General features: G+C 39.4%; 2 protein-coding genes across 2 annotated transcripts; one reads left to right on the forward strand and one right to left on the reverse strand.

The window, feature by feature from the left end:
- Positions 1-242: 242 nt before the first annotated feature.
- LOC103201053 (small ubiquitin-related modifier 2-like) lies at positions 243-530 on the reverse strand. The gene has a single exon (XM_007945650.2). The coding sequence runs from the start codon at positions 528-530 to the stop codon at positions 243-245; it is 288 nt and encodes a 95-aa protein (XP_007943841.1).
- A 2,912-nt stretch (positions 531-3,442) lies between these two features.
- LOC103201073 (zinc finger protein 271) lies at positions 3,443-13,546 on the forward strand. The gene is made up of 3 exons (XM_042781634.1): positions 3,443-3,491; positions 10,793-12,666; positions 13,517-13,546. The coding sequence occupies exons 1-3, from the start codon at positions 3,443-3,445 to the stop codon at positions 13,544-13,546; spliced, it is 1,953 nt and encodes a 650-aa protein (XP_042637568.1).
- The last annotated feature ends 3,650 nt before the right edge of the window (positions 13,547-17,196 follow it).

The raw sequence follows: 17,196 nt of genomic DNA on the forward strand, positions 1-17,196 counted from the left end.
GGTTCAAACCCACCAGCCACTCCTCGGAAGGAAGGTTGGGCAATCCTACTTCCGTAGTGATACTGCCTCGGAAACCCAAGGAGGGGTCGCTATGGGTCAGGGCTGACTCGACGGCACATAACAACAACAACAACATACTGTAGTAGTCAGGATGCGGTAGAACCGAATTGTGGTTTTCTAATTAAGAATGTATTCTTGGTCTGTAGGAACAGAGTTCTGGAGTAAAGTAGCAGGCTCCCTTTTCAGAAGACACCGCCTGTCAGCTGCTGGAACACATCGATTGTATCTTCATCCTCCATTTCCAACTGTGCAGGTGTGTCTGTTTCATTGATTGGCTGCCCGTCAAATGGGAATCTGATCTGCCTCATCGACAAACCCTGTCGTTCACAATAGGCTTTCATTAGTTTACAAAGTGGTGTATGCCTCTTAATCTTAAACTGCATCACAGAACCATCCTGCCCCGCCACCTTCAAATTAATATGATCGTTGTTCTCAGTCTTGACTCCTTCCTTGGGTTTTTCGTCGCCCATGGCGAGCGCCGGAGTCTTCTCAGCTGCCGCTTCACAAAAGAGGTACCAGGTCCGCACCGAGCGAGCGCACAAGCAGCACCAGGAGCGCGAAAGGGAAGATGTTTATGTTATGGTGAGAAGCCGGGGATTTTCCACTGCCGTTGAGGAAAGGGGGAGGGGTCTGTGTTGGTTCCTGGAACTAAGGGCCCTCTGCATCCCGGTTCTGGTTTAATCTTTTACTGCCTGAAGTCTTGTTCAATCCTTCTCCCGCCTGACTTGCTGTACTCCCGCCTGACAACTTCATATTACTTGGTTCTGCAATCAACACCAATGGAAGCAGCAGTCAAGATATCAGACGACATATTACATTGGGCAAATCTGCTGCAAAAGACCTCTTTCAAAGGCTGAAGAGCAAAGAAGATGTCTCTTTGAAGATTAAGGAGCACCTAACCCAAGCCATGATATCAGTTGCCTCATATCCATTTGAGAGTTGGGCAATGAGTAAGGAAGACTGAAGAATTGATGCTTTTGAGTTGCGGTGTTGGCGAAGCCTACTGAAAGTAGGATGGACTGCTAAAAGAACTAACAAATCTGTCCTGGTAGAAGTGCAGCTGGAATCCTCTTTGGAAATGAGACTCACCAGACTCCACTGACTTTGGTCATGTTGTCAGAAGGAACCATTCCCTGGAGAAGGATATCATGCTTGGTAAAGCGGAGGGTCAGCGAAAAGGGGGAAGGCCCTCAACAAGATGGATTGACACAGTCACTGCAATGATGGGCTCAGGTATAGCCAGGATTGTGAGGCTGGCACAGGACGGAGCAGTGTTTTGTTCTGTTGTACATAAGATCACTATGGGTCACAGATGACTCAACCAACACTAGCAAGGAAACTTTTGAGAAAGAGAGTCTTTGTTGATTGCCAAATAGATGAAAAGCCAGCTTGCCAGTAAACTTGAAATTAGGTATTGAGCATTACTTATTCTAGAGCAACCAAACCCAACCCACTGCAATCAAGCCCATTCCAACTCATAGCAACCCTTTGGGAGAGAGCAGACTGTCCCATAGGGTCCCAAGGCTGTAAATCTTTACAGAAGTATATTGGCTCGTCTTCCTCCTACAGGGTACTGGTGGGTTTGAACCACTGACCTTTTTGTTTAGCAGCCAAATGTCTTACCTACTACGCCACCAGCTCTTTTATTTCTACAGCAACGGTTCTCAAAGGATGGTATCCATTAGGATCATCTGACAGCCTTTTAGAAAGGGAAATTCTCAGGCTCCCACCCGAGACCTAATGAGTCAGAAACTCTGGACATAGGCCCCTGCAAATCAGTATTTTAACAAGGCTTCCAAGTAATTCTGATTGCACACCACTGTTCTGGGGGGGAAAACATGAAAAAAGTTAGAATTGAAGCACAACCGCAACTCAGCTTTTTTCCATTGTGGAGGATTAAAAAACAGAAGGAGTAAAGAAGGATTCATTACGTAGTCTGATAACCTACCCTTCCCCACGCAGCTTTTCCGATAGATAATGGATTCCAACATTCATCTCAGGAACCGGCAAATAAGTACCAAGGGCTCTGTCGTAGGCCAAGATGCCCCTCACTATAGCTCTGCTGAGGACAGCTACGGGGATTCTCAAGGGTTAATTCCTAGGGAAAGCGCGCCCCCCTCCCCTCCGTGCATGCGCACTTGCCCGTGGGCGTAGGTGCATGCGCGCTTACGAAGTAACAAACCATAGAGCTGAGAGACCCGTTAGGTTCCTAGACCTGAGTAAGCGATGGCTGGCTCTCCAACTATGGTACGTGACTCGAACCCGAAGAACTCGTCGAAGTGCAGGTATGTCTGCTTATGGAAAGCAAGGGAACAAGGGTCGCTTCCCGAGTGGCTGCGTAGTGCAGCCAGGAAAACGTTTGCGGTTTCTTGAGTTTATAGAGCGTCAAAGCCGCGGGGGTCGCTCCTGAGCCGAGCTCCTGGACACGGCCGCCTGGTCTGTGATTCTGTTGGTTCCTGGTCAGCCTTTACTTGGCCTTGGGCACAATTGAATGAACACCAAAAGCTGTGCGGGGTGCGTGGAACTAGGAGGCGTGTATGAATTCACGTGAATCAGCCGACCACACCAGCAACGAGCAATCTGGATTTGTGAATGTTGGAGGAAGGAGAGGCGTACTTGTGGTGTTAGCGAAAGATCGGCGGTTCAAACCCTCCTGCCACTCTGCGGGAGAGACATGTGGCAGTACTTCTATAAAGACTGCAGCCTTGGAAACCTTTTGGAGCAGTTCTTCTCTGTCCTACAGGGTCGCTAGGAGTCAACTGATTCGGCGGCAGTGGGTTGGGAGGAAGGGAACGAGGAAAATTCTTGCTAAGTTCCCTTCCCTACCTTGTCTTTCTATTTATATCGCTATTTTAGTAGCATTTATTCCTATTAATGTTTGAAGATCTTGGCATAGTGCCTAAGGCACTTGACTGCTAATCAGAAGGCTAGTGGTTCAAACCCACCAGCCTCCTCGGAAGGAAGGTTGGGCAATCTACTTCCGTAGTGATACTGCTTTGGAAACCGAAGGAGGGGTCGCTATGAGTCGGTCCGACTCCACGGCACATAACAACAACAAGACTTTAGATAGCGAATATGTGTCCATCAGGAATAATGCCAGACTAGTGGATGATGGGAGGAAAAGAAATACATTTTTAGAGAAAGGCACTTGGAAATTAAATGAGATTTTGGTTTCTTCTTCCTTTCTTTTACATGTGGAGAATGTTTCCAATGGTCTAGTCTCTGAAGTTGCATCTCCCATCTCCTCCATGATTTTCTTCCAAGCCCAGCAAGTGCCCAGTTGCCTCCATGTCTCAGACCCATCCGTGGACAAGAGAAGCTTACTGAGGAAATGGTAATTCTCAAGTTGCTCCCTGCAGTGTCAAATGCCCATTTACAGCCCATGGAGATCCATTTCAATTATGAATCTCAAGAACACCGCCTTTTGTCAGGTAAGAAGCAATGTATTATGTCTTCCTCAGTGGTTTCAGGTGAGGAGCTTGCTACCCTTGCTATGCTACTGTCTTCAAGTGCTGCTGATACTCATTGCCCACACTCACTCTGTTAGGCATTACTCTTTAATGATCCACCATGAGTCACTCTGTTGTGAATTCTGGTGATCAGATTCTGATAGAAACCCCTCCGCCCCCTTTTTTTAACTCCACAAAGTGATCAGTTTTTCCCATTTAATTGCCTTCATCCTACTCTGCCAGCGTTTGATATTTCACCTTTAAATTCTAAGTTATTTTTTTCATCTTCTGGTCGTATAGTTAAAACTGTTAGAGTTTGACAACATGGATTCAAGTACTGGCTTTATCACTTAGTAGCTGGCTGTATAACTGAATAAATTACTTATATTTTTTACCATTCTCTTTCCCTGCTTGTAAACTGTAGATAATAATTCATACCTTGGAGGTTATTTTGAAGATTGTGCCAATTATCTATTACTTCTTAACAAGATATTCTAAAACCTAGTCGGAAGGAAGGTTGGGCAATCCTACTTCCGTAGTGATGCTGCCTCGGAAACCCAAGGAGGGGTCTCTATGAGTCGGGGCCGACTCGACGGCATATAACAACAACACAACAAAGTGACCTAAAAGAACAGGCATTTTAAACCGTTTTATTTTCTCCTGATTCTGTAGTTCATCAGCTTGGGCTGGGTTCAACTGCACTTTCTTCTCCTGGTCTTGTCTGGAATCATTTGTGTAGACAATCCAGTGGCTTGCCTGGTGCTCTGGTCTAAGATGATCTCAGCCACATATCAGGCTGTTGCTGCTGGTTATGTGTTTTTTAGAAGGCTAGCCAAACTTTTTCACATCTAGGTTCCGAAAGCAGAGAGGACAAGCCCGTCAGTGCTCAACATTTTTTTTTTTTTTTAATTGAAAGCTGAACAGTAGGTAAGACTGGAGAAGAAATGATGCATTTGAATTATGGTGTTGGCAAAAAATACTGAATATACCATGGACTGCTAGAAGAACAAACAAATCTGTCTTGGGTGAAGTACAACTAGAATGCTTCTTAGAAGCCAGGATGGCAAGACTTCACCTCTCATACTTTGATCATGTTATCAGGAAGGACCGGTCCCTGGAGAAAATACCGTGCTTGGTAGTAGAGGGTCAGTGAAAAAGGAACAGACCCTCAGGGAGATGGATTGACACAATGGCTGCAAGATGAGCTCAGGTATACCAACAATTGTGCGAATGGTATAGGACTGGGCAGTGTTTGATTCTGTTGTACACAGGGTCACTATGAGTAGGGACCAACTCAGCGGCACCTAACAACACTGACAAGTTTGTGTTACATTTGCTCATGTTCCATTGACCAAAGCAAATAATATGCCCAACCCCAGAGTCGTCATGGGGAGAAGACTAAACAAGGATATGGATAGTAGGAGGCAGACTTTATTGGAGACCATCACTACTTTAACAATTACTAAGTAATAAGCACTAAATCAGATCGTATATATACAGCTCTGAGCACAGACCTGGCTTGTAATAAATTCTTCATAGCCTCTGGGTAGATTTGAACTGCCAACCTTAGTTAACTATTTTGTACCACCCAGGGACTTCTTTATAAAGGGTAAACTAAAATTCACTGTCATGGAGTCAGTCCTGACTCATAGCGACCCCTCCTTGGGTTTCTGAGATGGTATCACTACAGGAGCAGATTGCCCAGCCTTCCTTCCCAGGAGTGGTTGGTGGGTTTGAAACACCAGCCTTCTGGTTAGCAGTCAAATGCCTTACGCACTACGCCACCAGAGCTCCTTTATAAAGGGTAGCCACTATTATTTTTACTGAGATAAATTTGATCCTGACTTTGTTGATATTCTGTGAGGCCTCATATGCACATTGTGTTTTAATTCTTTTTGGTTGTTGTCCTCCTGTTGCTATGCTGTTTTCTCTGTGAAATTCACCTTCCTTTGTCCCTTTCTTTCACTCGGGATTTTCTGCCTCTTTTAGCCTTGGAGCGTCTTTATTTTTTTTTACTGTATTTATTTCTCTCTTGCATTTAGAATTTGCCCTTCCTTAAGATTCTGTTCTGAGTTCTTATTTTCCCTGAGAATTTTGCAGAATCGGACCTTCCTCATAGTTTTGCATAGGAAAAAATATGTATTACATGCATGTATGTCTCTCGGAGTGTGTGTAAAATAACTTTACATACATATAGAGAGAGAGAGAAAAATACAAATATAGGGCATTTATAAAATACAGAAAAGTGTGAAAAGTAATTTAACCTACAACTAACATCAAGAGATAGATATGGGTATGTTTTCATTCCTCTTAGATACGTAGAACTAGAATTGCTGGGTCATGTGGTAAGAGTATGTTACCATTAGGAAAAGCTGCCAGAATTTTCTAAAGTAGGTTTTCTTACAATGAGTATTTACCAGTATTTCTTTGTGGTTTAGTTTGCATCTTCCTGATTACTAGTGATGTTGAGCATTTTGTCATGTGCTTATTCACCATTTATATAACTTTCTTTTATGAATTGTTTGTTCAGAGTTTTTGTTCTTTAAAATCGATTTGTGTTATTTTTGAGTTCTTTATGAATTCTGGATTCAGGTTCACTGGTATACATACAGGTTTTGTGCATATTTTCTCTTAGTAATTTGGCTTGGGTTTTTTTCCTTAGAAATATTTTTTGAAGAGCAGAAGTTTATCACTTTTATGAGGTTTATTAGTTTACATGATTCATGCTTTTGGTGTTCTATCCAAGATCTTTGCCTCCCCACAAGTCGTGAAGATGATCACCCATGCTTTTTTCTGTAAGTTTTAAAGTTTTAGGTTTATTTTACATTTCTAGTTAATTTTTGTGTATAGTGTGAAGAAAGAGTCAAGATACATTTTTGTTAAAAAAAATTGTCCTTTTACCATTGAATTATCTTGGCACCCTTGTTGGCAATCAATTTGTCCAAATATCTTTGGATCTCTTTCTACTATTCTGTTCTTTAATGGATATATCTGTCCTTATGCCAATTCTACACTCTCTTGATTACTTTAGTTTTATAATAAAGCTTGAAATCAGGTAATATAACTTCTCTAATTTTGTTCTTCTTTTTCAAAATTGTTTAAGATTAGAGTTTAGAATCTGTCGGTTTCTACCAAAAAAAAAAAAAAAAACCTGCTGATGATTTTAATTGTATTTGCATTGAATCTGTGTGTCAATTTGGGTAGAATTACTATCTTAACGATTTTAAGTCTTATCTATACATACAGGAGCTTTGGTGGCGTAGTGCTTAAGGCATTTGACTGCTAACCGGAAAGCTGGCAGTTCAAACCCACCAGCCACTCCTGGGAAGGAAGATTGGGCAGTCTACTTCCATAGTAATACCGCCCGTGGAAATCCAAGGAGGGGTCGCTATGAGTCGGATCCGACTCTGACAGCAGTGAGTTTTTGGAGTTTATCTATACATGTGGTATGTATTCTCTTTATTGGGCCTTTAATTTCTGCCAAACCCAGTGCCATCCAGTCAACCCTGACTCATAGTGACTGTAAGAGAGTAGAACTGACCCATAGGGTCTCCAAGGCTATAAATCTTTACAGAAGCACACTGCCTTATCTTTTGCCCACGGATTGGCTGCTGGGTTCGAACTGCTAACCTTAAAATGCCTAAAATGCTTTAACCAATATAAGCAGTTTGTCAACAGTGTTTTATAGTTTTTATGATGCAAATCTTATACATATTTTGTTGAATTTGTTTTGAGTATTTCTTTTTTGTTTGTTTGTTTCAATTGGGAAAAAAATTAAATTTTAGATTCTAGTTGTTCATTGCTAACATATAGAAATAGTTGGTTTTGAGATACCTTAGAATTTGCTATGTACATATGTAGTCTATAAATAGCTTGACTTTTTTCTTTCTAATTTGTATGTCTGTTATTTTTCACGTTTTATTACATTGACTAGACGTGTCAGTATAATTTTGAATAAAAGTGGTAAGCCTCGACATTCTTGACTTGTTCCCTTATTTCTAGGAGAAAAGCATTCAGTATTTAATGGTTAAGTGAGATACTAGCTGTAGGTTTTTCATAGCTTTTAATTGGAGTGGATAGGTCAGCTTACATAGAACATCGTAACAGATTTGTTTGGGTGTAAATTTACCATCTTCTTGTTTGTGTGAATGTTTCCCTTATACATCTAGTAGAACCCTAATTAAGAAAGACTGCATTAGAGATCACAAGATACACATTTGACTTACTACATTTTATCTTAATTTAGTATTTCTTAGACAATGGAAAGACTTTACAATATTTAAATTCTATTTACCACCTCCTCTTGTGCTGTTTTTCCACATATATTTTAAACTCCACAAGACATATGTCTTGCCTTAATCAGTTAGTCCACATTTAGATTTACACACATACAGATAGAACCCAGCTTAACAATGTATTTGACTTACAACAAACAGAACTTATGATTTTTTTGTACATCTTATTGTTAATAATTTATATTACATACAGTTGCAGCACAGTAATTTGCTGATATTAGCAATTTCATGCCAACCCTTAAAGACAAAGGGCAGATTTATAAAGATACTGATAATAAAAGACAATAATAATGAAAACTAAAAAAAAAAAGATATTCTAATTAGATCAGAACCAACCTTTGACAGAGTCATCAGAACGGAACTCCATGATAAGTTGGGAACTACCTGTACTTTACTTTTTCCAGTGGACTTCATTTCTATATTACCTTGCTTCCATCTAGGATATTTTTTTTTCTTTTTGAACTCCCCATAATTTTTGTACTGCATTCCCCATAGTATTTTTTACTGCAGGCCTGCTGGTAAGAACTTTTCTTGGTTTTTGTTTATCTGAAAATATCTTCATTTGAACTTTTCTTAAGGCTATTTTCTCTTATTAGAGAATGTTGTGTTGACACATTATCTTTTAGCACTTTGAAGATGGCGTTCTGTTGTCTTCTGGTTTCCATTGTTTTTGTTGAAGTTAGTGTTGAGAGTTAATTTTCCATGAGTCTCTTGTGTTTCTGTACATCTTGGAAACAGGCACACTGATTTTCTTTCTTCTGAAGCATTTTTTCAAGAATGTTACATGGCAAACAGCCATTGGATGTAGTGATAGTGTCTCCATTGAAGCAGAGAACCTGCTTAGTGCTCATTATGAAAGATGTAGTTCTACTAGGCTCAGGGTTCCATTTCCATAATACAACCCACTATAAGCGTCACCCTGTGGGAATTGGGGCATGAGAACCAATGCAAATGCTGATGTTCTGTCTACTGCTATTGCTTTGAGTAATAAACTCTTTTTTATGTATCACCTGGGAGTCCCTAGGAGCTCTGGTAGTGTAGTGCCTAAGGCATTTGACTGCTAACCAGAAGGCTGGTGGTTCAAACCCACCAGCCACTCCTTGGAAGGAAGATTGGGCAATCTACTTCCATAGTGATATTGCCTCGGAAACCCAAGGAGTGGTCGCTATGAGTCGGATCCGACTCAATGGCAGTGAGTTGTTTTTTTTTTTTTTTTTTTCAATTGGTGAGGAGTCCCTAGTCTTCTTCCAGGAGCCATGAAACCATAGTAAGCTAACTTGTAAGCTTGCAAGTAGGATAAAATCGCAGATTTTTCATAGTTCTTGATGTTTGGGCTACAAAAATGGAATGCTGATATAAACATGGCTTTCTGGAAGAAGTAGTATGAGGGCCTTGCAGGCTGAATAATAGGATTTGCAAGAAGTCCATGGAAATTGATAGTGAAAATGTTGACCAAATTGTATGGTCAACTGAGCAATAAATGTTTCTCTGCTTTATTGTCTGTTAATGAGGGGGAATTGTGGAAATGGTTGCAGCCCAAGTCCAGGAAGTAAGTTCGATGACAGCTGCCTAAATGTTGCTCTGGTTGTTGCTAACTTTCCTCCAGGGGGCCTTCCTCACCAATTCTGTGCTCAACCTCAGGTTATTGTCACCACAAGTATTAAGATTCATCCTAGATGGACAGAAGATTTTACCCCCTTTCAGACAGCAGTTATAGAAACACATATCTACACTGAGCATGAAAAGAGAGAAATTTTTGATCACTGTGGGCAGAAACCAGGCAAATTGTTAGAACTTGGCTGGCTTGCTTGGGTGAGGTACCTAATGCTTATTAAGGAAGAACAGAAACACCTATTCAGCCTCTCCTGCAGTCTATAATGCCAACTTTTGATCACTTGAAAATAATAGTAAAAGGTCTGAGACTTTGCAGTGGGTCCAAGTTCTTATTCCTTAATTCAGTTATTGTATTTCCTTTGGTATATTTATTTTTAATGGATAATATATACAGATGATAAAAAAAAAATCAAGCCTTACAAAAGTATATGCAGTAAAAAATTTCTGTTCCTCATACTTCTGGCCATCTGGCTCCTAATGCTCTTCAGGGGTAATCACTGTTACCATTTTTCTGGATATTTTTCCCAAAGTCTCTCCTATAACCCATTTCTGGGCAGAGATAGAAAGCTCTCTATCTGGATGAGAATTTAAGCCATAATTGTCATAGTAGAATGTCATGTGCAACTTGATTATCTCTTTGGAAGCCTATGGAAAAACAAACAGTTATATAAAAATTCAGTATTGAAGTGATTGCTGTCCTTAAGAACTAAGATCATTGATATTTGTGTCTTTATTGTATAATGCATTTAGAACCCAGTGCATGTTCTACTAGGTGTTAACACTCATTTTTCCTACCGTTCCTAAAAACTGAGAAAAATACAGAATGATTGAAAGATTTTGCTTTCATTCATTCATTTGGCCCAAGTAGCTGGGCAGTACTAGAAAAAGCCCAACCAACATTTCTTTTTTTCTGGGCTCTTTTACACTGTGTACTTTATATATGTTAGTAAATTGCTTGTGTATTAGTAATTTAATCAGTTTCCTAATCACTGGTTAGGAGCTCTGGTAGCATAGTGGCTAAGATACTTGCCTGCTAACCAGACGACTGGCGGTTCAAACCCACCAGCCACTCCTCGGAAGGAAGGTTGGGCAATCCTACTTCCGTAGTGATACTGCCTCGGAAACCCAAGGAGGGGTCGCTATGAGTCGGGGCCGACTTGACGGCACATAACAACAACAACAATCACTGGTTAATGTGATCCATTGTATGTTGATTCTTTCTAGTTTACCTTTCAGAGGATAATCTTCAGGTTTTTAGAGTACTCATGTTATGATGATATTTTATAGGTACCTGTGAATACTGACCTGTTTCATCTGAAACTTTCTCAGTGTGAAGAGCACATTCTATTTGGACTTTGTTTATTATTGTTCCAGATGGTGAGACTAAAACCAAGATTGGAGAGACAGCTTCAAAGGAGGAAGTTTCAGCAAAAAGTGAACAATTTACTGAAGGTTCTTGCAATCCCAGAGAGGACGTTCTCCAGGATTCTGAGGGCAGAGAATTCTGTGAATTTGTTGAGGAATTAAATGAAAACAATCAAAACCTTTCTAAAAGAAGACAGCATAACAGTGATGAATGTGGACAAAGCTTTGCTTGGAATACAGGCCTTATCAGGCATCGAAGAACCCACTGGGAAAAATCCTATGAATGTGATAAGTGTAGAAAGGCCTTTAGTGTAAGCTCAGCCTTGGTTCTACACCAAAGGATTCATACTGGGGAGAAACCCTATCCTTGTAATTGGTGTATTAAAAGTTTTAGTCGGAGCTCAGACCTTATTAAACATCAGAGAATCCACACTGGGGAAAAACCTTATAAATGTGATGAGTGTGGCAAAGCCTTCAGTCAGAGCTCAGATCTTATTATACATCAGAGAATCCATACAGGAGAAAAGCCCTATCAGTGTGATCATTGTAGTAAAAGTTTTAGTCAGCGCTCAGACCTGGTTAAACACCAGAGAATCCACACTGGAGAGAAGCCTTATACATGTAATCAGTGTAATAAACATTTTAGTCAGAGTTCTGATGTTATAAAACATCAAAGAATTCACACTGGTGAGAAACCATATAAATGTGATGTGTGTGGAAAAGCCTTCAGTCAGAGCTCAGATCTTATTTTACATCAGAGAATCCACACTGGAGAGAAACCATATCCATGTAGTCAGTGTAGTAAAAGCTTTAGTCAGAATTCAGACCTTATTAAACATCGGAGAATCCACACTGGAGAGAAACCCTATAAATGTAGTGAATGTGGAAAAGCTTTTAATCAAAGCTCAGTTCTTATCCTGCATCAAAGAATTCACACTGGAGAGAAACCCTATCCATGTAATCAATGTAGCAAAACCTTCAGTAGACTTTCAGATCTCATTAATCATCAGCGAATTCACACTGGAGAGAAACCCTACCCGTGTCTTCAGTGCAATAAAATGTTTAGTCGAAGATCAGATCTTGTTAAACATCATAGGATTCATACAGGTGAGAAACCCTATGAATGTGATGAGTGTGGGAAAACCTTCAGTCAGAGCTCAAACTTAATTCTACACCAGAGAATCCACACTGGGGAAAAACCCTATCCATGTAGTGATTGTTCTAAAAGTTTTAGTCGTCGCTCAGACCTTGTTAAACATCAAAGAATACATACTGGAGAAAAACCTTATACATGTAATCAGTGCAATAAAAGTTTCAGCCAAAGCTCAGACCTCACTAAACATCAGAGAGTTCACTCTGGGGAAAAGCCCTATCATTGTGCTAGTTGTGAGAAAGCTTTCAGTCAGAGTTCTGACCTTATTCTTCATCAGAGAATTCACACTGGAGAAAAACCCTATCCATGCGCACAGTGCAGCAAAAGCTTCAGTCAGAACTCAGACCTTATCAAACATCAGAGAATCCACACTGGGGAAAAACCTTATAAATGTAATGAGTGTGGGAAGGCTTTCAGTCAGTGCTCAGCTCTTATCCCACATCAGAGAATCCACACTGGCGAGAAACCGTTTATGTGTGATCAGTGTGGCAAAAGCTTCAGTCGACGCTTTGATGTTATTAACCATCAAAGAATCCACACCAGTGAGAAGCCATATAAATGTGATATGTGTAAAAAAGCCTTTGGCACTTGCACAGATCTCATTGAACACCAGAAAACCCACACTAGAGGGCCCCTTTACCAGTGTGTTCATTGCAGCAGAAGTTTTAGCCAACTCACTGATCTTATTAATCATGAGAAAGTCCATTCTGGAGACAACAGTATAAATGTGGTAAGTATGGGAAAACCTTTAATATATGCCCCAATTTTATTCAGTACTGAAGACAGGAAAAAATACTATTAGTGAAAGTGATTATGAAAAAGACTTTACTCAGTGCTCAACTCTTGTATTACACTAAATAAAATAAAATAATACACACTGGGGAAAAAAAAAAACATTTATTTTCATGGTGAAAGTCTAATTCAGAGTGCAGACAATATTACTAAAGAAAAATTCTAAGGAGAAAGCTGTCAATTATGGGAAACACTTCATGTAAATAAAAATTTTAATGTCAGTAAACAATGGAACATGCCTGTCTTTGCTATAATTTAAGAAAAGTTCTAGTCTTTTATTCATGCAGTTCACAATAGGAAATTTTACCATTGTAAGAAATGTGTAACATTATTAATGCAAAACCTTATATTGAAAAAGAGAAATGGTGAGGTGTTCAGTCAGAACTCAGAAAGACTTGTGCTATGTTATCAAACCTTTCTCATTGCCATCAAGTTGTTTCCAACTCGTAGTGACCCGCATTGGGTTTCTGAGGCAATAAATTTATGGAAGTACATTGTCCCATCACCATCATCCTTCCTCAATCAAAACTTAGTGAGTTCAAATTAATTATTGCAGATTAGAAAGTTATATTAGAGAATATGTGGAAAACTTAAGTTCCTTCCATATCTTAATTGGTTTTCACTTTGATACCACACTTATCCTCTGACAGTTGGGTAGTCCTACCTTATGCTACTGCTAGTTGTCTGTCTTTAAATTTCCTGTGTGTATACGTGCTGTGCTATTCTGGTATTGAACTTACTAACTAGATAATTGCAGTGTACTCTCACCTTTTTTTTTTTTTTTTTAGTCTAGTTTTGATTTTCCTAATGAGCATTAGTTTATACAAGCCCCTGTAATGTTCACAGCAAATATAACCTATCAGTGCAGCTCATGAACTCTAGTGATTGGATACTACTTCATCAACACTACTGTTTAATCCATTATTGACAGCTTCTAAACATGTGAACAATTTAAAAAAAAAAAAAATTCCATATAGTAAAGTGTGAAGATTTCTCCATTACTGTTTAAGTTGTCATCTATAGATTGAACCAAAATGATAACTAAAGTAATCCAAATGATTTATTTGTATAGCATAGGCTGTCTGAAAATTTAAAGAATATTTTTTCAAGTGGGAGCTCTGGTGGCATACTGCCTAAGGCATTTGACTGCTAACCAGAAGGCTGGCGGTTCAAACCCACCAGCCACTCCTCAGAAGAAGGTTGGGCAATCTACTTCCATAGTGATACTGCCTCGGAAACCCAACGAGGGGTTGCTACGAGTTCGGTCTGACTCAACAGCATGTAACAACAACAACAATTCATCCCATCCCACTTACTTGTTGTTTTTTTTTTTTTAATTTCTGACATACATAATTGATAATGGTACATATATGCAAAGTTGTGGGGGTTTTTAAACCAAAAATAGAAACAAATTTTAAAAACAACCAAAAATTCACATTTGTAATCATAGTCAGCCTCTGGGTTACAAATGTCCAATTTATGTACAACTCCCATAAAGCCTATTATATTTAAAATATCTCAGAGACAGTGGATCATGGTAGCATCTTCTTTTGCAACATGCATCAAAACGTTATTAGTATTACTGTATTAGTATGTTACCACCACTTGTCTGTCAGTTTACCATACGGTGGTGGTTTGTGTTGCTGTGAGGCTGGAGTTATGCCATCATTATATCAAATACCAGCAGGATCACCCATGGTGGACAGGTTTCAGCATTTGATTGTGTCTATCATAAAAAATTATGAATAACATTGAGAAGAATGGAAGTTCCAGAACATTTAATTGTGCTCCTGAGGAACCTGTCCATAGACCAGGAGGCTGTTGTTTGAACAGAACAAGGGGATACTGCGTGGTTTAAAATCAGGAAGGGTGTGTGTCAGGGTTGTATCCTTTCACCGTATTATTCAATCTATATGCTGAGCAAATAATCCGAGAAGCTGGACTGTATGATGAAGAATGCGGCATCAGGATTGGAGGAGGACTCATTTACCTGTGATATGCAGACGACACAACTTTGCTTGCTGAAAGTGAGGATGACTTGAAGCACTTACTAGTGAAGATTAAAGACTACAGTCTGTAGTATGAATTGCATCTCAAGATAAAACGAAAATCCTCACAACTGGACCAATAAGCGGCATCACAGTAAGTGGAGAAAAGATTGAAGTCGTCTAAGATTTTATATTACTTGGTTCCACAATTGACACCAATGTAACCAGCAGTCAACATCAGATGACACATTGCACTGGGCAAATCTGCTACAAAAAAAACCTCTTTAAAGTGCTGAAGAGCAAAGATGTCTCTGAAAATGAAGGTGCACCTAACCCAAGCCATGGTATTTTCAATTGCCTTATATGCATGTGAGAGCTGGACAGTGAAATAAGGAAGACCAAAGAAGAGTTAATGCTTTGAGTTGGCAAAGAATACTGAAGATACCATGGACTGCCAAAAGAACTAACAAATTTGTCCTGGAAGAAGTGCAGCCTGAATGCCCCTTGGAAGCGAGAATGGCCAGACTTCATCTCACCTACTTTGGTCATGTAGTCAGAAGGGACCATTCCTTGGAAAAGGATATCATGCTTCGTAAAATGGAGGGTCAATGAAAAAGAGGAATGCCCTCAACGAGATGGACTGACACAGTAGCTGCAATGATGGGCTCAGGTATAGCAAGGATTGTGAGGCTGGCACAGGACTGGGCCTTGTTTCTCTCTGTTATACATAGGGTCACTATGGGTTGGAGCCGACTCAACAGTACCTAGCAACAATAATTAGTATGTTAAATATTATTTTATAGTATATTAAATAATTAGTATGTTAAAGATGTTTTAGTGTATCTGGAAGTATTTCATGTTTTTTATGCACAGAAAGGTACGCTATATACTAAGAGAAACATTTGATATTAGATACTGTACGTAACTATTCCAAATTACATACAAATTCAACTTCAAGACAAAATTAGGAACTGAACTTAATTTGTAATCCAGGTGATGCCTATAATCATTTGTTAAAATTCTGCTATGACTTATTTTGAATATCCAGTATGATTATTCAATTAAGATTTCAATTTAACAGATACTTCTCTTTTTTTAGGTTTTGTGGAATATGCAAAGAATATATTGTCCCAACAAAGCATGTTTTATGTAGTGATAGCAATGGCTCAATATAATCATGAATGTAGGATAAGATCTATGTAAGAGCTCAGAGGAGACAGTTCAATGGATTGAATGGATTGAATAGAAAAGGGAAAGCTTTATGGAGCTCCTGAAATTTGAGTTTTGAAGGATGGGAGCAGGGATATAAAAGCAGAGAGGGAATAGTCAACAAAGACATAGAAGCACAAGAAATAATGTGAGGTATGGTGCTTAATCATTAATTTATTCAATGCATGTCTACGCCAGGCATGTACTGGATGCTACTGAAGGAAAAAGGGGGCAGAGGATTCCTGTCCTTAAGCTCACAGAAACAGTTACAATGTATTATAAAAAGGATTGAAATTTAGAAGAATAAAAATAAAGTAGAGATGGAAGTGAGATAGGAGAAAAGACTTAGGAATGTGATGCTAAACCATCAGGCACTTTGAACTTTAGTCTCATCTGTAAAAGAGAAGAGTATCAGGTAGGTTGGACTAGATGTCGTATTACTACAGTTACTTAATCAAGGTCATGGAAAGCCATAAAGGTCTTTGAACCAGAGAATGGCATGGTTGCCTTCCTGCTATAGGAAACCAAAGATAAGGAAGGGAAAGAGTTGGCAGGAAAGATAACCATTTTAGAAGTCTGGAATTGAATCATGAGGTCCCCTAGCAGAGGATCTAAAAGGCATTGACATGATGGGTTGAGAAGTGACTAAAGAGAAAAAAAGATACATAATTATTGGCTATAGAGACATTTTTTAAAGTGGAGAAGAAAAACATCTGGTCATAATTGTTAATCTATGTTCAGGTGACAATTTCTTATTTAAATGTGAAACTGCTTGAACATCACCACACTAAAGCACAATAAATTCAGAATTTTATGGTGCTCACTAGACTATGGCTGATAGTTTCTGAATTTATTTTTTTTTTCTTTAATGAACTCAGTACCTTTGTAAGGGGGCATTGGTGGTTCAATGGTAGAATTCTTGCCTTCCATGTGAAAGACCTATGCTCAATTCTTGCCCAGTACCCCTCATGCACAGCCACTAACCATCAGCTATGATGCTAAACAAGATGCATTGAGTTTCCAGACTAAGAGACTGGGAAGAAAGACCTGGTGATCGACCCCCAAAAATCAGCCATTGGAAACACTGGATCACAAGGCCCAATCTGTCCCTGCTCACAGAGGCATTTCATACTGTTAGGCATAGAGTTACCGAGAGTCTGAGGCTAACATGACAGCAATTAGCAATAACAAGTACTTTTCTGGCAAGGAGAATAAAAAAACACTTTTATTGTTTAAGTGTTCAAGGCATTTCGCAAGTCCCCAGTTGGTGT

Source organism: Orycteropus afer, unplaced genomic scaffold (assembly GCF_000298275.1).
Source record: "Orycteropus afer afer isolate SDZICR_OR568_19922 unplaced genomic scaffold, OryAfe1.0 scaffold00141, whole genome shotgun sequence".
Classification (NCBI taxonomy): domain Eukaryota; kingdom Metazoa; phylum Chordata; class Mammalia; order Tubulidentata; family Orycteropodidae; genus Orycteropus; species Orycteropus afer.

Coding starts and splice junctions, on each gene's coding strand:
- LOC103201053 (XM_007945650.2), bottom strand. CDS start 530: ATGGGCGACGAAAAACCCAAGGAAGGAGTCAAGACTGAGAACAACGAT.
- LOC103201073 (XM_042781634.1), top strand. CDS start 3,443: ATGGAGATCCATTTCAATTATGAATCTCAAGAACACCGCCTTTTGTCA. Junction 3,492..10,792: donor AGAACACCGCCTTTTGTCAG/GTAAGAAGCAAT, acceptor TTATTGTTCCAG/ATGGTGAGACTAAAACCAAG. Junction 12,667..13,516: donor GAGACAACAGTATAAATGTG/GTAAGTATGGGA, acceptor TTTTTTTTTTAG/TCTAGTTTTGATTTTCCTAA.